Raw genomic sequence first — 25,077 nt, 5'->3', positions numbered from 1 at the left:
ATCCATCCATCCCTCCCTCCATCCATCCATCCATCCATCCATCCATCATCCATTGCGGCCGGAGCTGCTAGCTCTCCAGCATTCCTCTGCCTGCACCAGATGAGTTACGCAAGTGCGCAAGGGAGGACTCGCTGTTGCAGTTCTTCAAAATTTTTAGATCAGTCAAAAATTGCGTTTTGGTAAGGGAAAAAAAGCATATACAGTATGTTGCTTCAACGTATAAGTCGCAGGACTGCCAAAACTATGCAAAAAAAAAACAAAAAAAACTGGAGACTTATGCACCAGAAAATACGGTAATTAGTGGCAGCAGTGAGCCTGCACTCATACAGACAGATATAATAAAACAGTGCCTTCATTTTTTATTTGATTTTATGTGCTTCTTTTTTCTTGCTATTGTTAATAAAACAATTATGAAACAGACTGTCACTAATGTCAGAATGCAGCTGAACATTTGTTACTTCTTACAAAAAAATGTTGCAATGTGTGACTTTTTGTGCACATTAAAGGTTATTTTTTGCATTTAGGTTAAGAAAAGGACACTCTGACCTGAATTATAATCATTCTAATTTGCATTCAAAGAAAATATGCAATTTTGTAGAAAAACCTACACAAAACACGCTACTTGTTCAGATTAAGACAGAATGTGTTATTTTTCTGTCAGTATAATATTTCTGGCTTGTAAATTACAACTACCATGTGTGTTTATTTACTCTTCATGAAGATATGTGTGGGCAAGTTGAACCTTTATGAAAGGGGGCGATGGATGATGGTTTTCTTTATTAAACTGTCTTTTGAGTTGTTAAAACAGAATCAGAGAAGCAAAACTGAGTTGACTGTATGTAAAGTTCTTGTTGCTGCCTTGCTTTCCTTGTTGATGAGTTTGTCAGATTGCTAAATACTCCATGCAGCTGCTTGATGCAAATCCATCGCTCGTTAGTGGCTTCGGGATGTAATAATTAAACACAGATGTGTGTTTTTTTGTAAACCACAATCCCTCAGTTGTTCTGCTCCGTTCCAATCTCTGTCCTAATGCTGTCTTTTCTGTTCACAGGAAATACCACAGATATTAATGACAACAGGTGAGACTTGTGAGTCTGTTTTGTAAGCTGCAATTGGTTATCTCGGTGTGGGTTTCATGTTTTCTGTCTTTAACTGAAAGCTGTGGTTCTTTGATTTGGCGACCTTCTCACAGAGAGGCAGCAGTTCTACCAACTAAGCCTACATGGCTCCCCCTCAAAACATATATTACATACTGTATTTTGTAACTATTAGTAATAGATAAAGTGCATTTTTCTGCCCTGCACTGCCACATTCTTTAATTTGTTGCCCTGATAATATTTGTACATTACAAGTGTGTACGTTTCCAGTGCTGATTTGTGTTTCTGCTGTGTCTCTGCTCTATTGCTGCCCTCTTGTTGCTGTCGCCACTACTACGGCTGACGTGTTGTTAGCATGTGTCTGAATGTGGAATCAGTAACCAGAACTGATGTCTGTGACAATCAGGATGCAGCTAAACTCTACAGCCTGAAGCCCGAGGCTCCAGCCAGCTAATATTCCAGAGCAGGTAAGATATACAGAAAGAATCATATATAGAAGTTATAGCTGTTTCTGTTCAATTTCTGTTTGAAATTGTCACATTTAGTTTGTAAAGCAAGCAAAATCTTTTTTTTATAATGTGTTTTAATGAAAATAGTGAGTTTTACAGACACAAAACTAAAAGGTACCACTTTACAATAAGACTCCCCTTATAGATGCTAATAAATAGTTTATGGATACATTATTAGTCCCTCTATAAACACTTTATAAATCATTAATAATTGTTTATTATGCATTAATTAAAGGTGACAAAGACAAAACTGACCAGTTTCTTGCCAAATAGTGAGCCAAATCTGTTCACCTATATATTTCATCTAGAGCTGTTATATTAAACATTTCAGACCAAGATGTTGTCAGTATTGTTTTTAACATCTTTAAAATAAGTCCAGCCGCTGCTTCAGTCTGAGAAATTGCAAATGGCGGATCATTGTTTTGAAAAGTTTCTGAAGGATCCAGTGACTCCGCCCCCGACTCCGCCCCCGACCAATCAGTGACCGACAGTGTTCTGACGTCACGTTTTAGTACCTCTTCGTTCGGGTTAGAACCACAGAGCCAAGGGTACTGAAAATAGTAACAGGTGCTAAGTACCGGTACTAATAGAAAAGCCTCAGAACCAGGCCAAGTAGGGTCCAGTCGGCCCGTACCAGTACTAATGGAAAAGGGGCATAAGTTACCATCTTGTAAACACAATAAGCATTTGTAAACCTTTTTTTGTTTTTTTAGGATGTAATATTAGTTGTAGATATTTATAATGCAATGATAAAATAAAATATTATATGCTTAAAAAATAGGTTTACAAATGCTTTTTGTGCTTACACGGTAGTAACTTATTCTGCAAAGTTTAATAAAACAACTCTAGATGAAAAATATATAAATGAACAGATCTGATTCACTGTTTGGCAAGAAACTGGTCAGTTTTGTCTGTCACCCTTAATTAATGCATAATAAGCAGTTATTAATAATTTATAAAGTGTTTATAGAGGAAATAATAATGTATCTATAAACTATTTATTAGCCATTTATAAGGAGAGCCTTAAAAAAAAGGAGAGCCTAATTGTAAAGTGGTACCAAACTAAATTTGTCAATCGAGTTAAGCGTGTGCAGTTTCCAAACATAGCTAACGCTCAGTGAAAATGTGAGACGTAACATGACAAGCTCCTTCTGGCAGTGTTATGACTCACAGCTGTCTCTTCTTCTCTACCATGTTGGTTCTCTCTGTGTTTTTCTCAAATGCACCTGACTGTCAGTCTCATGCTCCGTTTCTGTCTCTGTGACTGTCTTTCTGCAGGCAGGAGAGTTTGTCTGAGGCCTCCTCTGTAAATCTGCATGCAGACGATCCTTGTTGGCCCAGAAAATGAAACTTTCTTTTCTCCTCACCCGTTGTAAACAATCTTCTTGTGTCTGTTTTCAAGCCTCTGCTTGCTCTTCTCTGATTCTGTCTCCTCTTCGCTGTGAGTTGTTTGGGGGTGACGCTGCATCTCAAATACGTGGCAGGCTGCACTTGACGCTGCGCCCCGTCCTCATGACTGGAAATACAAAAAGGACCAAAAGTAGAGAGCAGTCTGCAGCCACTGAGACGTGCTGCTTATTATTAAGAACATGAAACCAGTGCAGTGAGGAGTGATAGATCAGTCTTATATATTATTAAACACATGAATTATCTGAAAGCAAAGTTGTCCAAAAAAACATCAAGTTAACGTGTGGTGAACAACAAAAAAGTGTGGAACAGTACAGTTATTTTACTATTTATGTTTTCTTTTTGTGCATGTTTGATTTTGATGTTGCTCTGCTTTTTTTTTTTTTTTTTTTATTTTTTTTTTTAAGAAAATATGATAAAAGAAGAAACCTGGTGAGGCGACATTTTCTCAATTTATTTTAGTCCCGAAATGGTGAACAGAAAAGAAAAGAGAAAAGCTTTGGTTTGTGTGAACAAAACTTGTTCAAAGCTCTGAAACCAAACTCTGAGCTGTCCGTGTTTTTCTAAACATTTCTTTGTAAATGGCTGAAAGCGCGCCACAAATAAACATCTCTTTATTTTACAAACATGTAAAATGAGCATTTTAGATTTTTATCTTTTTTTCCAGTCTTGGTTTAAAACATATTACTGTTTGTCAAGAACAAGAATACAACACACCAATGTTTCTTTTTTATTTAACGCAAAACCCCTCTGCTTTGGGGTTTCGAAAGCTCAAACAATGTTAAAAGGATCAATTCATTGTTTATTTTTCAAGTCATTTTTACAACGTTAAACATAATTATTACCTCACACAATCTTTAAATAGGATCCATGGTGCTTATTTTCAGCTCTATGTTAGATAAATATAAATAAATAAACAAATAAAGTTTGGCTTCTTCATTTTATTGTCTGTCCAAAGACAGAATTAAAGATGTTGTTGGCTGATAATAATTCAGGGCCTTCAGCAAAGTCAGCTGATGTTTGTATAATGAGTCCACTTCCATAATTTGTCTTTATAGTTAAAAAAAAAAAAAGCTTTCAGCTGAAGTCATGTTACATAAATCATTTTTTTCAAATGTTTTTTCAGCCCGTGTGTTTATCTGCATGCATTCGAAATCAGCCAGGATGTAAACAAACTGGTCATGACGACTCCGACCACAGACAAGTTGAAAAGCTGATTTTTTTTGTACCAAAAGTCTTGTTATTTTACACAGTTTATATGTTTGTCTTTTACAAAATAGTTTTCTGGAAAAAGCTACCTGCTTCCTCCTTATAGAACACTTCTCAGTGGTTCCCAACACTGGTCCTTGAGGAACACCATCCTGCATGTTTTAGTTGTTCTTCTGCTCCAACTCACCTGATTCAGTGGGTTACTTCCTTAAGTTTGGCAGAAGCTTGTTAGTCACCCTTTCATTCATATCAGGTGTGTTGGAGCAGAGGGACAACTAAAACATGCAGGGTGGTGTTCCGCAGGGACCAGAGTTGGGAACCACTGCTTCTCATAGTGCTCATGGTGGCTTTTAAAAAAAGTAAAGAAGACGTTGAATGCCTCTCATAGAACAACCTGGAGTCTGAGCTAACAACTGACTTTTTATTTTCATAAATGTGTTTTAAAATCATCCAACACTGTGACTTAAAGATCAGAAAATATTAAAATCAGCATTACTGGTCCACCTTTAAAGTGGCTCATGAAACCTCATTTGTAGATATATATTTTCATATGTTTGATGAAAGTGAGGAATGTTGGAAAACTACTTTTGAAATTTGGATCACTAATAAAACAATAAATTGCAAAAGACACCTGTCAAAGTTAAACTGACTCTTTTTTGACAAAAATGATTGCGCATATTTTATGATTTATTAGCTGCACATACAATACATTAATATTTTAACACAGTATCTAATGATTTTATAATTTGGATACATCTCATTTATCTCTTTCTATCTATTTGACTGTGGTGTTTTCACACAGAAAAGGTGTCAACAAAAACATCAGTTTCTGAGTCTTGTCTGCAACACTATTGACTTGATGCATTAGCTCTTCCTCTTTGGTTTTGTCTCATAAAGAGGAACTAATAGACATAAAAAAGGAAGTCGGTCAAAGCATCATTTAAAAACTAAAAAGTCAATTTTCTTTGTGGTTGATAAAAGTCACCACTACATGTCTGACCTCTGACCCACAACATGTGCTTCAACACAACAGAACTAGAAAAAATAAATCTGCAGGATGAGTAAAACCATGAACACTGGTTGATTTAAGGGACTTGTTGTACAATTGTATTTCAAAGTTGTATTTTATCCTGAGAAAACTGCCTGCCAAGGATTATATATGAAACATAAAATATTATTTCATTCAGGAGCATGACAATGTGGAAAAAAATGTATGTAGCAACTATTTTTATACTCTTAAATTTAGCTAGAAATATATATATAATTTATCTTTTGCTCTATGAAACCCTATTTATTTGCTCTTTGCTTATTTTTATTCATACAAGTTGATGAATGTGAAAATATTTGTATTTTGTTAACCTGTAAAAGTATTTTTACATGCATTTTTTAAATTAGAATGGCAAAAACTTTGGACTTGCTCTGTGACGTGTATGTAAATGTGCTGCTGCTCCCGATATGCTTTCGTTAAGGTGATAATGACTAATCCTGCCGCTGATCATGAGTGAACCCAAACGCTGCAACCAGTAAGTTCAGTGGAACAGAGGTTACTGCAGGTTATCACGAGCTGATAGAGTCCTGTCTTACGGACACACTCACACACCTCATCAACCAGTGCCAGTGTGACCTTTGAAAATACAGATACGTTTTAAAGTCCTGTGGTGGGTGAAGTCAGAGATATGTGAGCAGATTAGTTGATAAAGTCAGTTTTATTTAACCTGCTCGCTCCAACCGACCCGTCGTTCTCTCTCAGCCGACCTCCTGATCAGACAGTCAGGATGGAGAGTCCATGACGGTGGAGGGGTTGTTACGAATGTTTAAATGCTTGTATGTGTGTGTGTGTTGTCTGAGCAGGATAAAGAAACTCTATGAAGATGACTAATAACACCAGGAATCACAACATAAGCCATTTTTACACAAGATAAAAAAATCCCCATAGTGACAACAAACGTCTTTCTGTTAAGAGGTTTGTATATTTTGATCACAATATGTATGAAACATAAAGCTCAGCTTGATTATGAGGATTCTTAGCGTCTGATGTGTGGAGGTTGTGAGGGAACTGGAGTTGACCACAGCTGATAGAAGCAGGTTACAACCTGCTCCATCCCATCACAAACAACCTATTTATCCAAACTGGGTTTTGTTTGCACTGTTAGAGAAAGGCAACACAGATCCATGCACAATCATTTTTTATTGGTTTAAAACCTACTGTATTTTTCACTGTATAAGTCACATCTTGTTGCATATATTTATAACCCAATTTTTGGCTGAGATCTGATAATTTCATTCAGTCTGACAAGAAAAATATTAAACATTACCATTTGCAGCTGCTAGAGGGCCCTCCAGCTCTATGGCAAGCAGTGTCTCATTAGTAAGTAAAAGTGACGATTAATGAGACACCTGGCTTGCCATAGACCATCTTCATCTTGCTCTGGATCTCCTGGAGCATACATCAAATCAGCTACATTTCACTGCGCCGCCCAGGCGAAATGCAGCTGATTTGACCATTAATGTGCATTTATTAAGGAAACGTTCAGCTGAGACACACCTTTACTATAATGTTGAGCAAACAAATTATTGTTTTTCAGTGTTAATCTTGTTAAATTCTTGTTAAAGTCCTCCCGTGCGCTCTCCCGCGGCCGCCATTATGGCAGTCAATTGATTTTTGGCACAACACCGGCACACATTTCCAGGTGGTCAGCGGTGACGAATAATAGATGCAACTTACACGGCGAAGCGACATATGTATGTTTTTTTTTCTTTTTCCACTTTATTTGACATTTTGGACTGATGTGACTTGTACGGAAGAAAAAAATGGTAGTTATTTGCTTCATGTTGTCTTGAAAAACACGATTTAGTTTCCACTGTTTTAAACTTTGAAAATGTTTTGCCAGTCTTATTTTAAACCCCCACTTTTAACAAATTTTAGATAAAAGAGGCCTAAAGTCAAAGTATTCCAGCATATATACTCTTTAACAGAACGGTGTTATTTGGTAGTCATTGTTGCAACATTTCAAAAGAAATTCAACTTTATATGTTTGTAATGCTTTGTTTGTTTGGACCCCATGCTGATTATTTAACACAATATTCCAAAAAGGTGACTGAACCTAAAGTTTGCGTTTACATAACCTGCAGAAACCCTGCACTGAATGTGAACTGTTGAAGCAGTTCATCTGACATGCACGCTGGTTGCATATAAAGCTGTAAATGTTTGAATGTCTGGATGTATTTTTGCTTGTTTGTTTTACTTTTTTTTTTTTTTTTTTTACAGTAAATGTAACTGGAAATAACCTGGCAGAGTAAATTATGTGTGATACTGTACCCAGTAAATGCAGAAATAGTGCAGCAGCACACTTGTTGTCAAAAAAGAAGAAGACTGAAGCAAAATGGTGTTTGTTTGTTTGTTTGTACAGTTGTGCGTTACTTGGTTTGTTTTGTTTATCGCGTGTGGTTTAATGCATGAAGTACTCTTTTCTGTAGCTGCCGAGAAACAACTTTGTATCCCATGAAATCTCATTTCAATAAACACACTCCTGTGGTCATATTGCACTGTTTTATTACTTTCAGTGATATCTTGAACATGTTTAGTATAAAATAGTAATTTCTATTAGCTCTTAGTTAAATATTAGTTAAGTATTTAACTAATAACTAATTATTTTAACTCACTAAATAACTAATAGTTAAGATGTTATCTGAAAAAGAAATGGGAACATGTGAACAGCTGCAAGAATCGGGTCAATTCCAGCTATAGACGGAACAAATCAGCAGCAAAATTAAAATAAATAAAAAAACTTGTGAAATGTCTAATTTATGATAAACTTTTGGAAAACATTAGACTGTCTGTTAAACGACCTTTCTGCTGTTGTGAGTTACAGAGTTATGTTTGCACAGTTTTCTTTTAGAACTTATATTTGCTTGGAATCGATGCATATTGTCGAAATTATCATCTAAGTTAAATATTTAGACGCTTGAAAAGTAGGACACAAAAACAAACTGATTATACAATGCTTGGAAAACATTACTAAGCACATTTTAGAATGGACGTGCCACCCTTTCATTGAAAATATTGTTTTTAAAATGTGTGGAAAATTGTGAAAAAGCAGAGTTACTGAATTTCCATTTATAAGATAATTACGGTTATTATCCAGTAATGATAAAAATTTAATTAGCCCAAGATTAGCTTTTTAATATTAATCTTCTTTATTTCCACTTGAGTTTTTTTTTTTTTTTTAACCAAGTCTAGATTTTCTTTTAGGAAATTATATGTAAAAAAAATAAAAATAAAAATCAGAGAAATTGATAAAAGTTTTTCAAAACTACAAATGAGAAAAGATAAAATATTCTTAATGGACCAATAAGAGAACTAGAGCAAAGCTGCTGCTAATATTTTATATCATAATGACAGAAAGAACTCATGGTTTTTGTATCTTAAATTGCTTACATATCTTCAAATCTGCTGTAAAATGATTTAAGAATAAGTTATTTACGTTTTTTATTTTTTTTTATTTTTTAGCAAAAGGATATTTTAGGTTAAACTTGCTGCGAGACAGCAAGAGTCCAACAGGAGAGAGGTGGGGATGGGCAGCAGAGGACGTGTCCTGCCCAGAGCCAGGAGCCAAGAGGCCGAAGTTCAAAATATCCCAAGAAAAAAAAAAAACCCGAACATGAATCAAAACTGCTGAGACACAGACTTACTTAAACATCTATGAGCAGGTTTATCTCAGAGGGACTCATCTACTGACGCGGTGCCTTTCGTCCTGAAGACTGCTGCCTGAGGACTGTGAGTACAAATCCACCTGACATCTGTCACTTTGATTTGTTATACTCTGCAGCTGTCATGGAGTTGTTTCAGATGTAACAAAGGTGCTGAAGGATTACAGCTGCAGCTTAAAATATAGGCAGAAAAACAATCCGATTACATTAGATTCATCAGATTAAATTAGAAATTTATGATTAGGATAAAATTTTTGACTGTTTTCTGATCTGATTTTGTTCAGAAAATGCTGACTTTACAGTATTTTTTTTAATATAGTGTAAATGACTGAGCTGCAAAGAGCTTAAGTGTAATTTGATCTTTGACCTCATATAGTCAGCAGTAAAACCATCCCTAAAGATGACGTTATCAGCCAGTCTTTAGCTCGGTGTGACTGAAGTTCATAAACAACACGTTTTTACAGTTTGCCTAAAACCTGATTATAACAAGACCATTTGATTTGCACATTATGTATCACATATCCTGATTTTAATGTTTTATACATTTCCAGTTTTTAAAAAAAGGCAGACACAGTTATTTTCACAAGCTTTGGTCAAGAGCAACTTCAAAATATAATTCTTATTCAAACACAGCATGTATTTTTGATTTCTTGCATAGACAGAAATACAGATTATAATCAGAAATGACAACACACTTGCACAGATTATAAAACTCTCTTACATACAGTTTAATTCTCATTTACAAATGTAGGAGTGTAAAGCTGATGGGTTCAAAGGTGTGTTCACTAACAAACTAATACTGTTGCCATAGCTACAAGTGAGCAGATGTCAATTTTTACATGCCATAACTTTTGTTTTTCTCTTGCTCTCATCAAACAGCTCAAATTGTTAAAAACAACCAGGCTGTGGCAGTTAACCCTAACCCATACAGACAGATTATAGTTTTTTCATCACAAATGTCAACCTCACTTCAGTTTAACACACGCATGTCACCAACATGCCAAGAGCGTCAGAGTGGGAGAAACTAAATGGATGTTCAGGCTGTGGGAGAGCCTGAGACCATGTGCTGCCTTTAGCATTTCTTATGAGGAGTGCTCAAACAGCATGGATTAGTAAAATGAGGTCAGACGGTGTCTTTCACCCCTCGGTTTAACAGAGCCGCCTTATCTACAGAATGTAAACTTTTGCTGGTGACAGAAATCTTTATCATTTGTACACATCGGTCAGCTCGACTGCTGATGGAGAATCGGTCAGGGGTAACCATCGGTCAAAATGACCTGCATGGTTCACACCCTACCAGTAATAATCCGATAAACTAATGTCATTTATGTGTTAAAACATCAGCTCTTCTATTATTTAATAATCTACAAAGGCTGAAACTAGTATTTAATTAAAGTTCTAGGAATCCTTAAAGGATCAGCCACCACCTTCTATGCCAGATTTTCAGACCAAGATCATCTCATTTATAAAAGGATTGGCCTTTTGGCCATTTTAATCAAGCCTCATTATGTTATGCGGATTCTCATGCCATGTTTAGATCATGTGCAATATGCTTGGAGTATATGTTGAAGGTGACTCTCAGCTACTACCACATTCAGTTTAAGCTCAGCAACAAAAAAATGTGTCATAACCGTTGACATGTTGGCTAATGTCAGTTAGCTGTAAATTAACCAAACTGGGTTAACTCCAAAAGTTAATCAGGTGTAGATGTAAACCTAAAAACAACTTTCTGTGAGTTGGTTAAAATCTGTCCAGTCTGTTATAAAATGTTTTGCTAACAGACAAACAAGGATTGATGTCTTTAATGCGACAGTGTTAAGCAAAGGTGCTGTGCACTGTGCAGTGCTTGGAGTTTGTGTTGTGGATCAGTCTCAGCTACTACCACACCAAAGTGTATCGAGGTCAAGGTTTCTTTATTGTGATTCACATCCCATGTGGTACATGTGGTGGAACAAACTTGTGTACGCAGGGTCCCAGTTACATCCAACAAAAGTATAAATTGTAAAGCAAAACAGTAATAAGAGCTAAGATATGAACTAAGAAATACGCTAAACTAGGAATATGCTAAGCACTAGTAGTACAGAAACAATACGCCGAACAACAGCAGCACGAACATGAGTCTGTGTGAGCAGATGAGTATGAATGACCAAACACAGCAGCATGAAATAAATCAGCAGCATGAGATCAGTATCCAAATATCCGTAACATTTACTGTTATAGTAATTTTTTTGTATTTCTGAGATCAGTTGTCTGTAGCAGGCATCTTGAACTGTGTTGACTAAATAACCATCAGTTGGAGCCAGTCACTGTGGTATGTGGTAGCACTCTGTGACGTCAGCCCGTAAGGATGGGTAAACACCAGACATGATGTAAGTTATTGGAGGTGTTGGATGAGCAGAGCACTGAACATTTCTCTACTCTAAGAGATAATTAAGAAACAAACCTGATTACAACAAGACACCTTTGATCACTGAGGGCTTTCGTTTTCTCCAAGACACAAACACTAAGCAAACTGCAAGTACTAATCAGCTTCTACATGCATCCACAGATATATATATATATTAGATCATTGAATTATTTTTATTTCTTTTGCAACATTTCCTTTATCCGGTGGGAAACAAAGAGGCTAACTGGCAGCTTGGTTATACAACTGACTTCCAGTTGTTGGTTCCATAACATTGTGATCCTTTTCAGGCGTAACCATGACAACAGAGCCCCCTAATGGTCCACGACATCGAAACATCAAGACCTGTCAGGAAGAAGACACCTCCAGTCATGGTATCGTAGTCAAACGGTGTTTTGTCGGAAGGAGTTTTGCATTTTAATCACTGTATAAAAACGTGAAAACAAAGAGTTGTGAATAGATGGGTTGGTTGAAGCTTTTGTGTCTTTTGATGTATTTCAAAACCAACAAAAATCTAAAGCCATCTCCTTAAACTATAACATGTAAGATCAGTGCAACAATTATGCAAAGTGCTGGATTTACAGTCTCACAGCTCAACATAATACAGTTTTAGGAATAAAAATGGGATGTAAATTGTGAGGTTGAGACGGTTTGAGCAACATCTGTTCCTCCCTCTGCAGATGGGAGTCGTGCTTATGAGCAGGAGGAAGATCTAAGACAGTGGCAAAAATATGTACAGGTAAATCAGATGCTTCTCACTCATTTACATCCAACATTTTATTGGTGTTTCTGCACTGAGCTCCAAATGAAACAGGAAGAGGGAAGCAGTGGAACTAAAGGGGCGCCATCTCATTAGAAATGTGAAACACATACAAGGACAGAGAGGAAAAACAAACTGGAATGAAATAACCCTTTTTTTTTTTCGCACGTGTGTAGAAGCTAAAGGTGAAGGTTTTGGACCAGGTCCAAGATCAGCTGGGTGAAATTCTTGACAAAGCTCTGACCGACTCCATTGAGCCCCCCTCTCACATTAGGTCCATATTAAATGGAAAAACAAGTCAGAAACAGCCATCCAGGTGAGAGGGCTGCAGAGTTTACAATCCCACACGCTGGTTTGTAGATTCCTGTAGCACATGTCTGACTGTTTGTCTTGTGATTTGTGATAGAGCGCAGAGAATGGACAATGGCAAAGTGTTCATGGAACGGGCGTCGCTGCTGGAGTGAGTAATAAAGATGCAGAGACAAAACAAAAAAAAAATGAAAGTGCAGCTCTCAGTGAAGAAAAAGATTTTACTGAAAGTTTTCTGAGAAAGGACACATCTTTCTGTGTCTTGTTTTGTCTTAGCAACAGTTCCAAGACTCAACAGCATGAATAAATAAATAAATAAACAAACAGTACATAACTCTTCATGCTTAAGAGTTATGTGACTAATCATCTGTAACCTGCTTAAATACAAATCGGGGAAAAAATAAATGTTTCCACATACCCAAAATGTTGATTTACTGGTACTTTACTATTCCTTTTAATCCTGAACAGAAACTGAACAAGTACCATTTTAGCCAGGAAATGTTACAGGAATTTACAATATAAAAGGCAGAATTTAATGAGTACTGTCCCACCGGTGCTGTCAATTTCCATCTTATTTAGATTTTCATAACTTTTTAATTTATTTTATTTTATTTTAATTTTTTTTTAATGTTGTCTTCTCTCCATCAGCGAACTGTTTGAGATCAGCCACATCAGGACCATCTACCACATGTTCATCGCTGTTCTGCTCATCTTCTGTTTGAGCACCCTGGCTGTGGACTACATCGATCAGGGCAGGTCTGTGACATAAGTGCATGTGCAGAATAATGATGAATTAAAAGTCAAAACAACACCTTTTCTACATCCAACAAAATTCTATTAACTGTGGTGCTTTCTGGGAATAATCAAACACTCTTTTCCCCTCATTTATTAATGATGATTATGACAAAAGATTTCTGCAAAGAATACATTAGGAAAGCCAAATGTTGAATGAATTTGCTAAAATGTGTTACTAAAATCTAAAACTGATTAATAAAGCTAAATGAAGAACACTAGCCATAAGCTAAAAAAAACAAAACAAGATAGCTATATGATAAAAGTACCAAAATGCTAGCTAAAAGCTAAATGTAGAAAAAAATGCTAGCTATATGCAGCAAAATTATAGGGGAGTGGTGGAACAGAGGTTAGAGAAGGTGGGCCTGTGATCGGAAGGTCGCCGGTTCAACTCCCCGTACCAACAGCATCAAAGTGTGGGTGGGAAAGATGAAACACCCACACCTGCCTCCACCCTCATTTGCCCCACTCTGGGCCCTTGAGCAAGACCCTTAACCTCCACCATCTGCTTCCCTGGGCACCCTAGATAGCAGCTGCTCCACACAGAGGGCTGTGGTAGCTCAGTGGTCTGCGGTTGCGTCAGGAAGGGCATCTGGCGTAAAAATAATTGCCAAGTCTTCGTGCGACTTAATGCTCTGTGGAGACCCCTGAAGAAGGGAGCAGCCGAAAGAAGAAAATGCAGCTAAAAAATAGCTAAAAGCAACAAAAGTATAGAAAAATGCCATCCAGCCATTATCTTTACCTGCAACTTCCTTTCTGAATCACGGTGGTTTCTGGTGCCCATATCCAGCAGTCACTATGAGAGAGGCGGGGGACACCCTGGACAGGTCTCCAGTCCATCACAGGGACACTAGAGACAAACAACCATTCACTCTCTCACTCACACCTAGTGACGATTTTAAGTTACCAATAACTTGCATGTTTTTTGGTCTGTCGGAGGAAACTGGAGTAGCTACCTTGAGAAAGCCCACGCATGCACGGAGAGAACATGCAAACTCCACGGTCCTCGGCCCAGATTTGACCCAGCGACCTTCTCACTGAAAGGTGACAGCTCTAATAACTGTGTCACTGTGATGCCCCATAGTTAAAAGCTAGAGTAGCAAAAGCGTAGCTAGAAGCCAAAAGTAGCTACATTTTAGCTAAAGGGGAGCTAAAAGTCAACAGCAAAAAGGTTAACTAAAAGCTAAAAATAACGAAATCCTAATTAAAATAAATGTTAGCTAAAATAATTAAAAAGCCAATCAGAAGCTCAAAGTACTAAAAGACTAGCTAAATGTAGCAAAATGTCAGCTAAAAGAAACACAAGAAGGCTAAATTAAAGCCAGTATGCTAATGCCAATTTTAAAGAGAACAAAAATGATGGAAACATCAGTTAATGCTGACTCAGCAATCACACAAAGAGGGTGAGGTGGAAACATGTACGTTGTTTTTTAATCATCTAACATTTCAGTCAGCCCTGTACTTATTGGAGCGTTGTCATCCTGGAAGAAATTGTTCCCTTCAGGATAAAAACATTTTATAACAGTAAAAAGGTGATAACCAGAACCTGTTTATATTGATTTGCAATCATTTCTCTCTTGGAGGACCTAAACAATTCACGCTGAATGTCCTCTTCAGACTAAACGAGACGCCACAGCAGCAGTAAAACATCCAGGTTTTTCTTTCAGGTCTCACACATCTGTGCTTTTGTCTGTAGATTTTTATGGTCAGACGCTTCTCAAGCTTCATGACCGTGAACCAAATCGAATAGAACTTAATTATAGCCAAAAGCCCTTTAAGAAACTTCCTTCTCTGCTCATTTTTTAAACGTTTCTCCTCATTGTGTTGCTTCCCTCGCTGCTCCTCCGCTCATCTGGCAGCAGGGGAGAACATAATCAATCCTTCTGAGAGTTGCTCCGATTGCTTTGGGCAGCTCAGTAATGATTTAGTTTGTTGTTTGCAGTTTCAAATATTTTTTTCATCTGAGAACAAGCTTCAAAAGAAAACTCCTCTGTGTGCAAATTATCTGACAGATTTAACCTTGGTTAGCATTGATTTTGACAAAGATAACTGGAAAAAAAACTAATAAATATATTAAATTCCTTGAAGGCATGCAAAGTGCTCGGCCGCCTTTCATGCCAGAGTTTCAAACCAACATGATCTTATGATCAGAAAGAGCATCTCGCTACTACCATGCCAAATTTCAGCACAACATTAAGCTACAATAAAGCCATGTTTGTGCTGGCTAAGACTGATATCTGTGGTGGCCATCTTGAGTCAAGTTGACTCTTTTTTGAGAGTTTCATTGAAACCCATCCTTTGCATGAGGTATTTTAATGTTTGTAATTGTAAGGTACAGTGGCCCTAAGGTGTAAATATACAACATTTGGAAAAAACGGAATTACATTTGAAAAAACGGAATTACATTTGAAAAAACGGAATTACATTTGAAAAAACGGAATTACATTAAGCCAAAGCGGAAGTGGCCCGAATCACATTAGAAAAAAACAGAATTACATTTGAAAAAAACAGAACCACATTAGAAAAAACTGAATTACATTAGAAAAAATGGAATCACATTAGAAAAAACTGAATTACATTTGAAAAAACAGAATCACGTTAGAAAAAACTGAATTACATTTGAAAAAACGGAATCACATTAGAAAAAAACTGAATTACATTTGAAAAAATGGAATCACATTAGAAAAAACTGAACTACATTTGAAAAAACTGAATTACATTTGAAAAAAACGGAATCACATTAGAAAAAACTGAATTACATTAAGTGAAGGCGGAAGTGACCCGAATCACATTAGAAAAAACGGAATCACATTAGAAAAAACTGAATTACATTTGAAAAAACTGAATCACATTAGAAAAAACTGAATTACATTTGAAAAACGGAATCACATTAGAAAAAATTGAATTACATTTGAAAAAACGGAATCACATTAGAAAAAATTGAATTACATTTGAAAAAACGGAACCACATTAGAAAAAACTGAATTACATTTGAAAAAACGGAATCACGTTAGAAAAAAACTGAATTACATTTGAAAAAATGGAATCACATTAGAAAAAACTGAATTACATTTGAAAAAACTGAATTACATTTGAAAAAAACGGAATCACATTAGAAAAAACTGAATTACATTAAGTGAAGGCGGAAGTGACCCGAATCACATTAGAAAAATAGAATTACATTTGAAAAAAACGAACTACATTAAGTCAAAGCGGAAGTGTAAATGCAATTCCGTTTTTTCAAATGTTGTTCATTTACACCTTAGGGCCACCATAGCATGGACAAACACACAAGCAAAAACATATCCTCCCTTGCACATTCAGGGGTAGGATATAATAATAATTAGCATGAAAGAATGTTGAAGTGAGCATTGTACACTTTCGCTGTTATCACAAAGGAAGATATATAAAATGAGAGAAACAATATCAAAGTGTTTAGCTGATGTTCAGCACTGTGTTTCAGCTGTGGCTGGTGTTAAAGCACTTTATAAATAAAGTTGATGATGATGATGAGCTATTTATCCTAATTAAAGCTTTAAAAGTGAGAAAAGGGTTACCAGAAAACATTAAAGCAGAAAATGCAGTAAATTAAAATGTTTTCTTCTGTAACGGTCAGCACCCAAAATTCCGGGAGGACTCGGATAACTCAGGTTAAAAGTAAAAAATCTTTAATGAAAAAAACAAACAAAAGGGCTGACGTGCAGCAAACACCTACACGAATAATAAGAGGGCATGAAGAGAGACAAAAACCAGAACGTCACACAGAACATGGAGCATGAGCAGGGAGTCTTCATGAGAAAACGCCCAGATTATGACATCTTCTTTACATTTATTGAAAAGGTTCACATCTATTTTAAAAAACAATTTCTACTTTGGCCATTTAATGATGATTTGTGTAATTTTTTTACTTTCAGGTTGGTCTTGGAGTTTGACTTGCTGTTTTATGCTTTTGGGAAGCTGGAGACAGTCACCTGGGCCTGGGTGGTTATGTTTGTTTACACCCTGTTTGTTCCCTACTACACCCTGGACTTTTGGGGTTCTTTATACCACAAATTCCCCTACAAGTTGGGGCTGTCCCTGGGGATGGGGTTGGTCCTGTCGGTCATACAGACCTGCGTTCTGGGACTGTTCCCAATCTACACTGTTGTGCACCACCAGCTGCCACCAGCATCACGCTTCATTGTGATTATGGAGCAGGTAAGTGCGATTGCATGTTTGGCTGCATGTTAATGTTTCCAGTTGTTGAAAAGATACAATGCAGAAACATTTAACATTGATTCTTCTAACTTTGTCCAATCGTCTCAGATTCGATTTCAGATGAAAACCTACTCGTTCATAAGAGAAACAGTTCCTGTTTGTATAAAGAATTGTCCAAAAGAAGGTAATGTACCGTATTTTTTTGACGCTAGGTGTATTTACTCCGCCGGCACTTTCATTACTCACAGTGACACTCCCAGACACATGGGGAAAATGACTAAAACTAAACCTAGAAAATGATTTATGCTGACATTAAACCCAACAATAAAAACACCTCAGCACAATAAAGAAGTCCAAATATGAACTTGTCTGAGAGTTATTGTTACATTGATCTTTCAAAGTAAATTAGGTGAGCATTGTGGCATTATTTATTGAAGAAATAAACAAAAAAATGTGAAAATAGTGAACTTTTCATGTCTAAATGTGACTAAATGTGATTCTAAACATCATCACATGTAGTGTGGACCACATACCTTAAAAATGTGGGGTTTTTTTAACCTGAATTTTGATTTATTACTCATTAAACATATTATTGAGTAACATTTGTGCAGCTCAAACTGAATATTTGTCATAGTGATAACTGAACTGTCTGAATTTCAGGGGAAAAGCCCAGGTTTCCAACATTCTCCAGCTATCTGTACTTCCTCTTCTGTCCAACCCTTATCTACAGGGAGTTGTATCCTCGGTAAGTCATACTGCCTTCATTATGTTTTTGAGATAGGCTGAGCACCACTGTTTAAAAAAAGGCTTAAAGACCTTTCTTTTTAAGCAAGCCTATTCTGCCCTCACATGATTTTATCATTGATTTTAGTTGCACTTTGTAGCACTTTGAGATTTTTGTTAATGAAAAGTGTGTTACAAATTAAAATTATTATTATTATTATTATTATTATTATTATTATTATTATTATTATTATTATTATTATATGGCACATCTTATAATTGCCCACATCATTGGATGTTCTTCTTTTAGACTTTAGGACTCAATCCAACCTTTTGGAGTCAAACTAACTTAACCACGACAGCTACTCAACATTAGCCAACACAAAAAGGGTTGCATCTCTGTCAGTGTAACAGATACAGAGCTAAAATATAAAGTGGTCATAGCTGTGAGTCATTCACAACACATACTCTGAGCATGACTTCATGTGATGTTGCATAAGATTGTGCACATCATGTTTTAAGCTCAAAGGTTATGCTTAATAATCCAGGTAAAAAATCCAACAAAGTTAAGTCAGATCCTCTGGACGGTTTCTTTCTTTTTTTTTTTTTTTTTTTTTTTTGTTGAAACATTTTGTCTTTCATCCAAAGGACTTCATCAGTCTTAGGAGCTGCAACAAACTCAGTCCCATAAGTGGCTTACTCACATGGTGGGCCAACCAGTTCAATGGTGGTTTCTGTAATCCTCCCTCTCCCTTGTCAACTCCCCTGAGGCAGCCATAGCCAAAGTGGTTCAAAACATCAAAGTTCATGCTCAATAATCCACTATTCACTATCACACCCACTATGTGAGTAAGCCACTTATGGGACTGAGTTTGCTGTGGCTCCTCGGACTGATGAAGTCCTTTGGATGAAGGACAAAACGTCTCAACAAAATAAGAAACTGGCCAGAAGGCCCAAATTAACTTTGTTGGATCATTTTTAAGGTTTGGTCAAAATGGCCAAGACTCCATCGTTTATTAGCATAAAATAGTTTAAAACACATCATGAGAAATATTACATTCATATACATTTATAAAGTATATGCACACTGACACACACATTGATCAGTTTTAACATGAAAATAAAAGGTAAAATGAGTAAACATTTCAAGTCAGTGATCTGTAGAAATAAAAGCCTTGACATTCATATGGATGTTACGTTGACACTTTACCACCTGCCTAAACACTTCTACAGAGCAATCACACCTCCCACAGAACAGCAGCACTTTCCTAGCAGTTCCTCCTCAGCAGGAAATCACAGGAGAAACTGCAGAAAACTAATGGTTCAAAGAACTCGACACGGAGTCTGAGGTTTTCCATCTGACTTCTGAACTCGTCTAGTCTGAAAAGCTCTGATGGGGTCCGTGGGAAAGAGGCCGACCCGCAGACATCTTAACGTTTCTAACATCCCTCTGTCTTTTCATCACAGAAACAGTCAAATACGATGGAAATATGTTGGTGTTACTCTTGGCAAGGTAAGATGAAACTCTTATTTCAGCTCAAGAACTTCATTTCAGATGTATTGAGTTTGTAGTTGGAGTAAATGATACAGTTCATGAAGAACGCTGGTTGAGATCTGGGTTAGGAAAAGAAAGGTTTGGTTTACATCAGGACTATTCAACTGGCGGCCCGGGGGCCAACTCAGACCCATGGATGAATTCAGTTTGGCCACTAATGTGTTCATTTTAAATAAAAGTAGATTTTAAATCATAAAACAAACTAACTAAGTGACAATAATGGCTGTACGTCTGCCCCCCCCCCCCCCCTCCGAACAATTTAGTTGAATAGCCCTGGTTTACACCATCACAGTGCACACAAAATGTGAATTAGTACTTACTGACATCATAAATAACACCACCCTCTTTACATCTGTTTAGATATTGAGCTTTATGTTTTTCTTTTTCATTTCATCTGTCATTAATCGATGATCTGTTTGTAGATTTTGGGATGCCTGTTCTACGGCTACTTCATCCTGGTCCGTCTCTGTATTCCCGTCTTCAGACCTGAGACCAACCAGCCCTTTAGTAAAAGAACAATGGTTCTGGCCATCTTCAACTCCATATTACCAGGTATTTTTCCTGTGACATAAAAATACTAGCAGGAATCAATGTGCAGTGTGTTAGCACTGGCAAATATATTGCATCCTATTAAGCGCACCAAGTGACTGTAGTGTATCAGGGTCAGTGATAAGATTAAAGATGCTATTTTGATACAAGATCCAGGTAATTAAAGCCTGGCAGGTTTATTACTGTCGTAAAGTGGAGAGCTTTTAGAGTAAATTGCTGATTTTAAAGCACCAGTGTCGAGTTACAGTTCTTTCCAGAAACCTGGGCGCTGTGTTCAAACTAAATGCGTTCCGCTTGACGTCCCCCATCTTTGGGTTTCAGGGATAATGCTCCTCCTGCTGTGTTTCTTTGCTTTTCTGCACTGCTGGCTCAACCTCTTCGGGGAACTGCTGCGTTTTGCTGACAGGATGTTCTACAAGGTGTGTGAAACTTGTCAACTAGAGCTAAGAGCACAATGTTGACCAATAAAAGCTCCCATGCTAAATATGCTTTTAAAATTAAAGGTCCAGCACTTCTTAAAATAATGCATTATGTATAAAGTAACGCTCGTTGTGTGTTGGAAATCAGTCATGGCTACTACCACACCGAATGTTTGGTCAATATCTGTAAAACTGACTGAGTCACAGCCTTTTCTGTGTTTTTATTAAGTTGGGTATGGAAGCCATCTTGAATGTGGCTGGCTCCAAAAAGTTATCAGTCATAGGTGTGTGTCCAATGATAACTTTTTGAGAGTTTAATTAAATTACATGAGATTTTTTGCTAACACAACATACAAACACGGGCAAAGATATCAGCCCTCTCACCTTTGGCAGCAGGTAATATATATAAAAAAAAAAAAAAAACTGTATATTAAATTTACATTCTATGTTAGAGTCTTTTGTATAATTTGTTAGCATTGATGAGGCATATTCCACATTTTCTATAACGTTTCTTTGTCTACGCCTACGTTTCTGCCACTGCTGTTTTTAGAAAAGAAACAAAGTTGTAGACGTGTTTACCCACACACTTTCTTCTATTTGAATATAATGTTTGGGAAATAAAAACCCTATTTAACACCTATTTAACTTGTCTTTCATTGATCAGAGCTGCCAAGTCTTCAGGTTTAGCCTCGACCTTCAAAGTGTTGAGACAGTTGAGCTTTTGAGGTGTAATTGATTTGTAATGCTCATGTGGTTTCAGAAAAAAATCAAACTGTTTTGCCTCTCCACCTGGCTCACCTGAAAACAACCACACATGAAATCATTCACGTCAGCGAGGATGATTAATTGCATCTTTCCCCAGAGTTATTCAGGCCTTAAAACAAGAAAATCCCCATTTGATCCAGTCTCGCTCAATATTGTGTTTGTTTCAGGACTGGTGGAACTCTACATCTTTTGCAAACTATTATCGAACCTGGAATGTCGTCGTTCACGACTGGCTCTATTACTACGGATACAGAGACTTTCTCTGGGTGAGCACGTCGCCAGAACATGACAAAAACTGGTGTTCCTAAAGTCTAATCCCTGAACGTTGACCTAAAACGTCCTTTCTTCTCGTTTTTTTGGATCTCTCAGCTGTCCAATAAGAGATTCAGAGCAGCAGCCATGCTCTCTGTATTTATCGTCTCTGCGGTTGTCCATGAATATGCTTTATCCATGGGTTTCGGCTTCTTCTATCCCGTCATGTTCCTCCTCTTTGCAGTCTTTGGAGGTAAGGGATGAGCTTAGATCATCATCTTTAGTACTTTATAAATTATAGTGACTATGTGCTCTGACAAAGGATATAATAAATATTATTTTATAGCTTGTTCACAGCTGGTTAATGATATGCGTAAATCTGTTTTTTGTTATAAACTGTACTTTCAGAATTCCAATACTTTAGCTTATTCTTCTATTTTGACACATTTAAAATGGTTTCCACAGAGCTCAGTGTGCATAAATACATTTGTGCATTTTGTCCCTATCCTCCTGGCTCAGTTTTAGTGTTTAGGTCCTTGCAGTTCACCTTTCACCTATTTGTCTCTTCACTCGCCCTCACATCAACCCTGCCACAACACAGATAACCCGTTACTAATTAACCTGGTCATCCACATCACTTCCTCTCGTGTCCTCCTCCTTTAGTGGCGTTCAACTTTACCATGAATGATAAGCGACAGAGCCCGGTGTTCAACATCATCATGTGGACGTGTCTCTTCCTGGGGCAGGGCGTCCAGGTGTGTCTGTACTGCCAGGAGTGGTACGCACAGATCCACTGCCCGCGGATCGGGGTATGCACTGCTTACATGTTTTCTGACTGAAGTCATGGTTAGAGAGCTCTGCTCGTAAATGTTGTGTTTTTCTGTTCTATTTTTATATACTGTATTTATCAACCCATGTGTTAGATTGGTGGTTCCTAACACTGGTCCCTGAGGAACACCATCCTGCATGTTTTAGTTGTTTCCTGCTTTTATACACCTGGTTTGAATGGATGGGTTATGAACAGGCTTCTGCAGAACCCGAGGACGTAATTAAATCTCTGTATCAGGTGTGGTGTTCCTCAGGGACCAGGGTTGGGAACCACTGATGTTGCCTCAGATCTCACACACAAAAGGCCTTTATTAACAAAACATAGCTGCAGCTCTAAAAAGCTTGATTAAAATCCTAAAATGACCTTTTTCATTTTGAAACTGTTTTCAGTCAGATATAAAAATGAACATTTCTGTGTTTCATTCAGTGATGAATTATAGTAAAGTGTGAAAGTAAAAAAAAAAAAACTGACAGAATGAGTGAATAAACCTTCTTTTCAGTATATCAACTCCAGGTTCTGCTTTTGCTGAGTTTTATGATGTATTTGAAGGCACAAATAATTTAATTAGATAACCTACATTTTCCCTCCATGAGAAACTGCAGTAGTGGTGAAATGCTTAAACTGTCTAAACCTTCATTATTAGAATCATATGAAAATGATTTTGTGTTCAGTCTCATGCAATATCATGAGATCTAGCACACGTATTAAAAATGACTCTCAGTATTTTTAATATATAACATATTTTGTAGCCGGCAGCACGGTGGCGCAACTGGTAGAGCTGCTGCCTCTCAGCAAACAGGTCCCTGGTTCAAACCCCGGTCCAGGTGCCTTCTGGGTGGAGCTTGCATGTTCTCCCCGTGCATGCGTGGGTTTTCTCCGGGTACTCCGGTTTCCTCCCACAGACCAAAAACATGCATGTTAGGCTGATTGGTAACTCTAAATTGTCCCTAGGTGTGAGTGAGAGAGTGAATGGTTGTTTGTCTCATTTGTCTCTATGTGTCCCTGTGATGGACTTGCGACCCGTCCAGGGTGTACCCCGCCCCTCGCACAGTGATTGCTGGACATGGGCACCAGCGACCCCCATGACCCAAAATGGAATAAGCGGGTAAAGATAATGGATGGATGGATGGATATTTTGTAGCCATTGTTGTGTTTGATAAGTTAACTTAGCTTTAGTGGCCATCTTAAACAGAGTTGATTATATAAGGTCAATAGATGTATGTTCAATAATAATGCTCTAAGAGTTTCATTTAAATCCATCCTGGGATTAATAATTAATTTTTCTAGAGCTGTAGACAAATTAACACACTCATGCCCACACACACAAAATGATTGCTGCCTCTTTTGGCAGCAGACGATAAAAATAGACCAGCAAGTGAATGATCTCTGAACACAGCTGAAGGCACTGGACATAAACATTTTCACATTCTATATTTGCGCTTTACAAAAACTGTTTCTTGATAAATCTGACATTGAACATCATGCAGATGTCAAAAGTGTCTTTTGGAGACACAAACAAGGCATAACCTGATTTCTTTATCATCTTTTCCCATCTTTTATCCCAGTTGCAACATAAATTACATTTTAGTAAACATCCAAATGAAAAATAGCTATTTAATCTTACACACTGCAGCTCATATAGAGTATTACTGTATGAGTGTGAAACTGATGCTGAACCCTCAGAAAGCCTCTGCCTTACGCCAGGCGTTTGATAAAGACAAAGCTGTGGAGACTGACAGATGTGCACAGCTGAATTTAACACTCTTAACACCATGAATCTCTGCATCTGTGTAGCCCTGAAGAATAAAATCCTCAAAAGCCACACTCACAACGGCTTAACAAAAATAGAAGTACTCTCGGCAAAATGATATGTGATTATAAATACTTATATGTAGTGAATGCAGATATTAATAGAAGGTTGCATGTACCCTTTCAATAATTCTCCTCCTCTTCTTCAACAGGATGGTTTCTGGGAGGCGGTGTTGCCTCGATCCTGGTCCTGCAGCTATCAGACATGAGGTTGAATTTCTGCAGAACAGCTCAAGACGAATGCCGAGATGGGCTGAAAAAATGGAGACAAGGACGGACTTAACTTGAAAGAGTTGGAAATAAGCAGCGGATTTCTTTTGTCTTCGATGGTTTTCGTTTCACCGTCTCAAGGGCTCTTTTAAAGCTTACGACGGTGCTGGTGTTTGTACACCATGCCAGCGGTTTTTCTGTTGTCATTCTTTATGCAGTGCTAGTAGAACAGTGTAAAAAGGGACAGAAGGAGCGTTTAAGTGTATAAATGTATCAGTTCTACGCAACAAAAAGCAACTAAGACATATTTATTTGACAAAAAAAGAGACATTTGCATACTGAGTTCATGTTTGTGAAATAATTTATTTTTGTTAATTGTATGTAAATCTTAAATAAATATTTGAATGGGGGGGAAAAAGCATTGTTTGCTGTTGTTTTTTCAGAATTAGTCCATTATGCTGTTTCAGTAAGGACAGAGTGGACAGTATCTTTTAGGATTGATTACTGTGATCTGGCTGGTTCTCAGCTGAACTGGACTGGTTGACCTAATGGTGTGAACGCTGAGTCTCTGT

General features: G+C 37.3%; 2 protein-coding genes across 2 annotated transcripts in view; both read left to right on the top strand.

Annotated features, from left to right (window-relative positions):
• kif5ab (kinesin family member 5A, b) overlaps nt 1-2,954 on the top strand; it is a 104,554-nt gene extending 101,600 nt beyond the window's left edge. The window contains exons 27-28 of the mRNA XM_037679817.1: nt 1,052-1,079; nt 2,885-2,954. Of these exons, the coding sequence (XP_037535745.1) occupies nt 1,052-1,079; nt 2,885-2,954 (98 nt within the window). The remainder of the gene's footprint in view (nt 1-1,051; nt 1,080-2,884) is intronic.
• Nucleotides 2,955-8,939: 5,985 nt separating this feature from the next.
• soat2 (sterol O-acyltransferase 2) lies at nt 8,940-24,654 on the top strand. Its single transcript, XM_037679418.1, has 16 exons — nt 8,940-8,999; nt 11,627-11,710; nt 12,017-12,075; nt 12,273-12,412; nt 12,503-12,556; nt 13,054-13,161; nt 17,112-17,394; nt 17,503-17,578; nt 18,055-18,139; nt 19,585-19,630; nt 20,095-20,224; nt 20,543-20,640; nt 21,573-21,671; nt 21,775-21,910; nt 22,321-22,466; nt 24,448-24,654. Exons 2-16 carry the CDS (start codon nt 11,635-11,637, stop codon nt 24,502-24,504), a joined length of 1,593 nt encoding a protein of 530 aa, XP_037535346.1. The 5' UTR covers nt 8,940-8,999; nt 11,627-11,634; the 3' UTR covers nt 24,505-24,654.
• The last annotated feature ends 423 nt before the right edge of the window (nt 24,655-25,077 follow it).

Source organism: Nematolebias whitei, chromosome 7, assembly GCF_014905685.2.
Source record: "Nematolebias whitei isolate Nwh7 chromosome 7, NemWhi1, whole genome shotgun sequence".
Lineage (NCBI taxonomy): Eukaryota > Metazoa > Chordata > Actinopteri > Cyprinodontiformes > Rivulidae > Nematolebias > Nematolebias whitei.
The sequence above is the reverse complement of the archived record's forward strand: the minus strand, read 5'-3'. Positions and strand labels throughout refer to the sequence as shown.

Excerpts from the sequence above, each read along its gene's own strand:
- soat2 (XM_037679418.1), top strand. The coding sequence starts at position 11,635 with ATGACAACAGAGCCCCCTAATGGTCCACGACATCGAAACATCAAGACC. Across the intron at positions 11,711-12,016 it reads AGAAGACACCTCCAGTCATG|ATGGGAGTCGTGCTTATGAG; the intron begins GTATCGTAGTCA and ends CTCCCTCTGCAG. Across the intron at positions 12,076-12,272 it reads AGTGGCAAAAATATGTACAG|AAGCTAAAGGTGAAGGTTTT; the intron begins GTAAATCAGATG and ends GCACGTGTGTAG.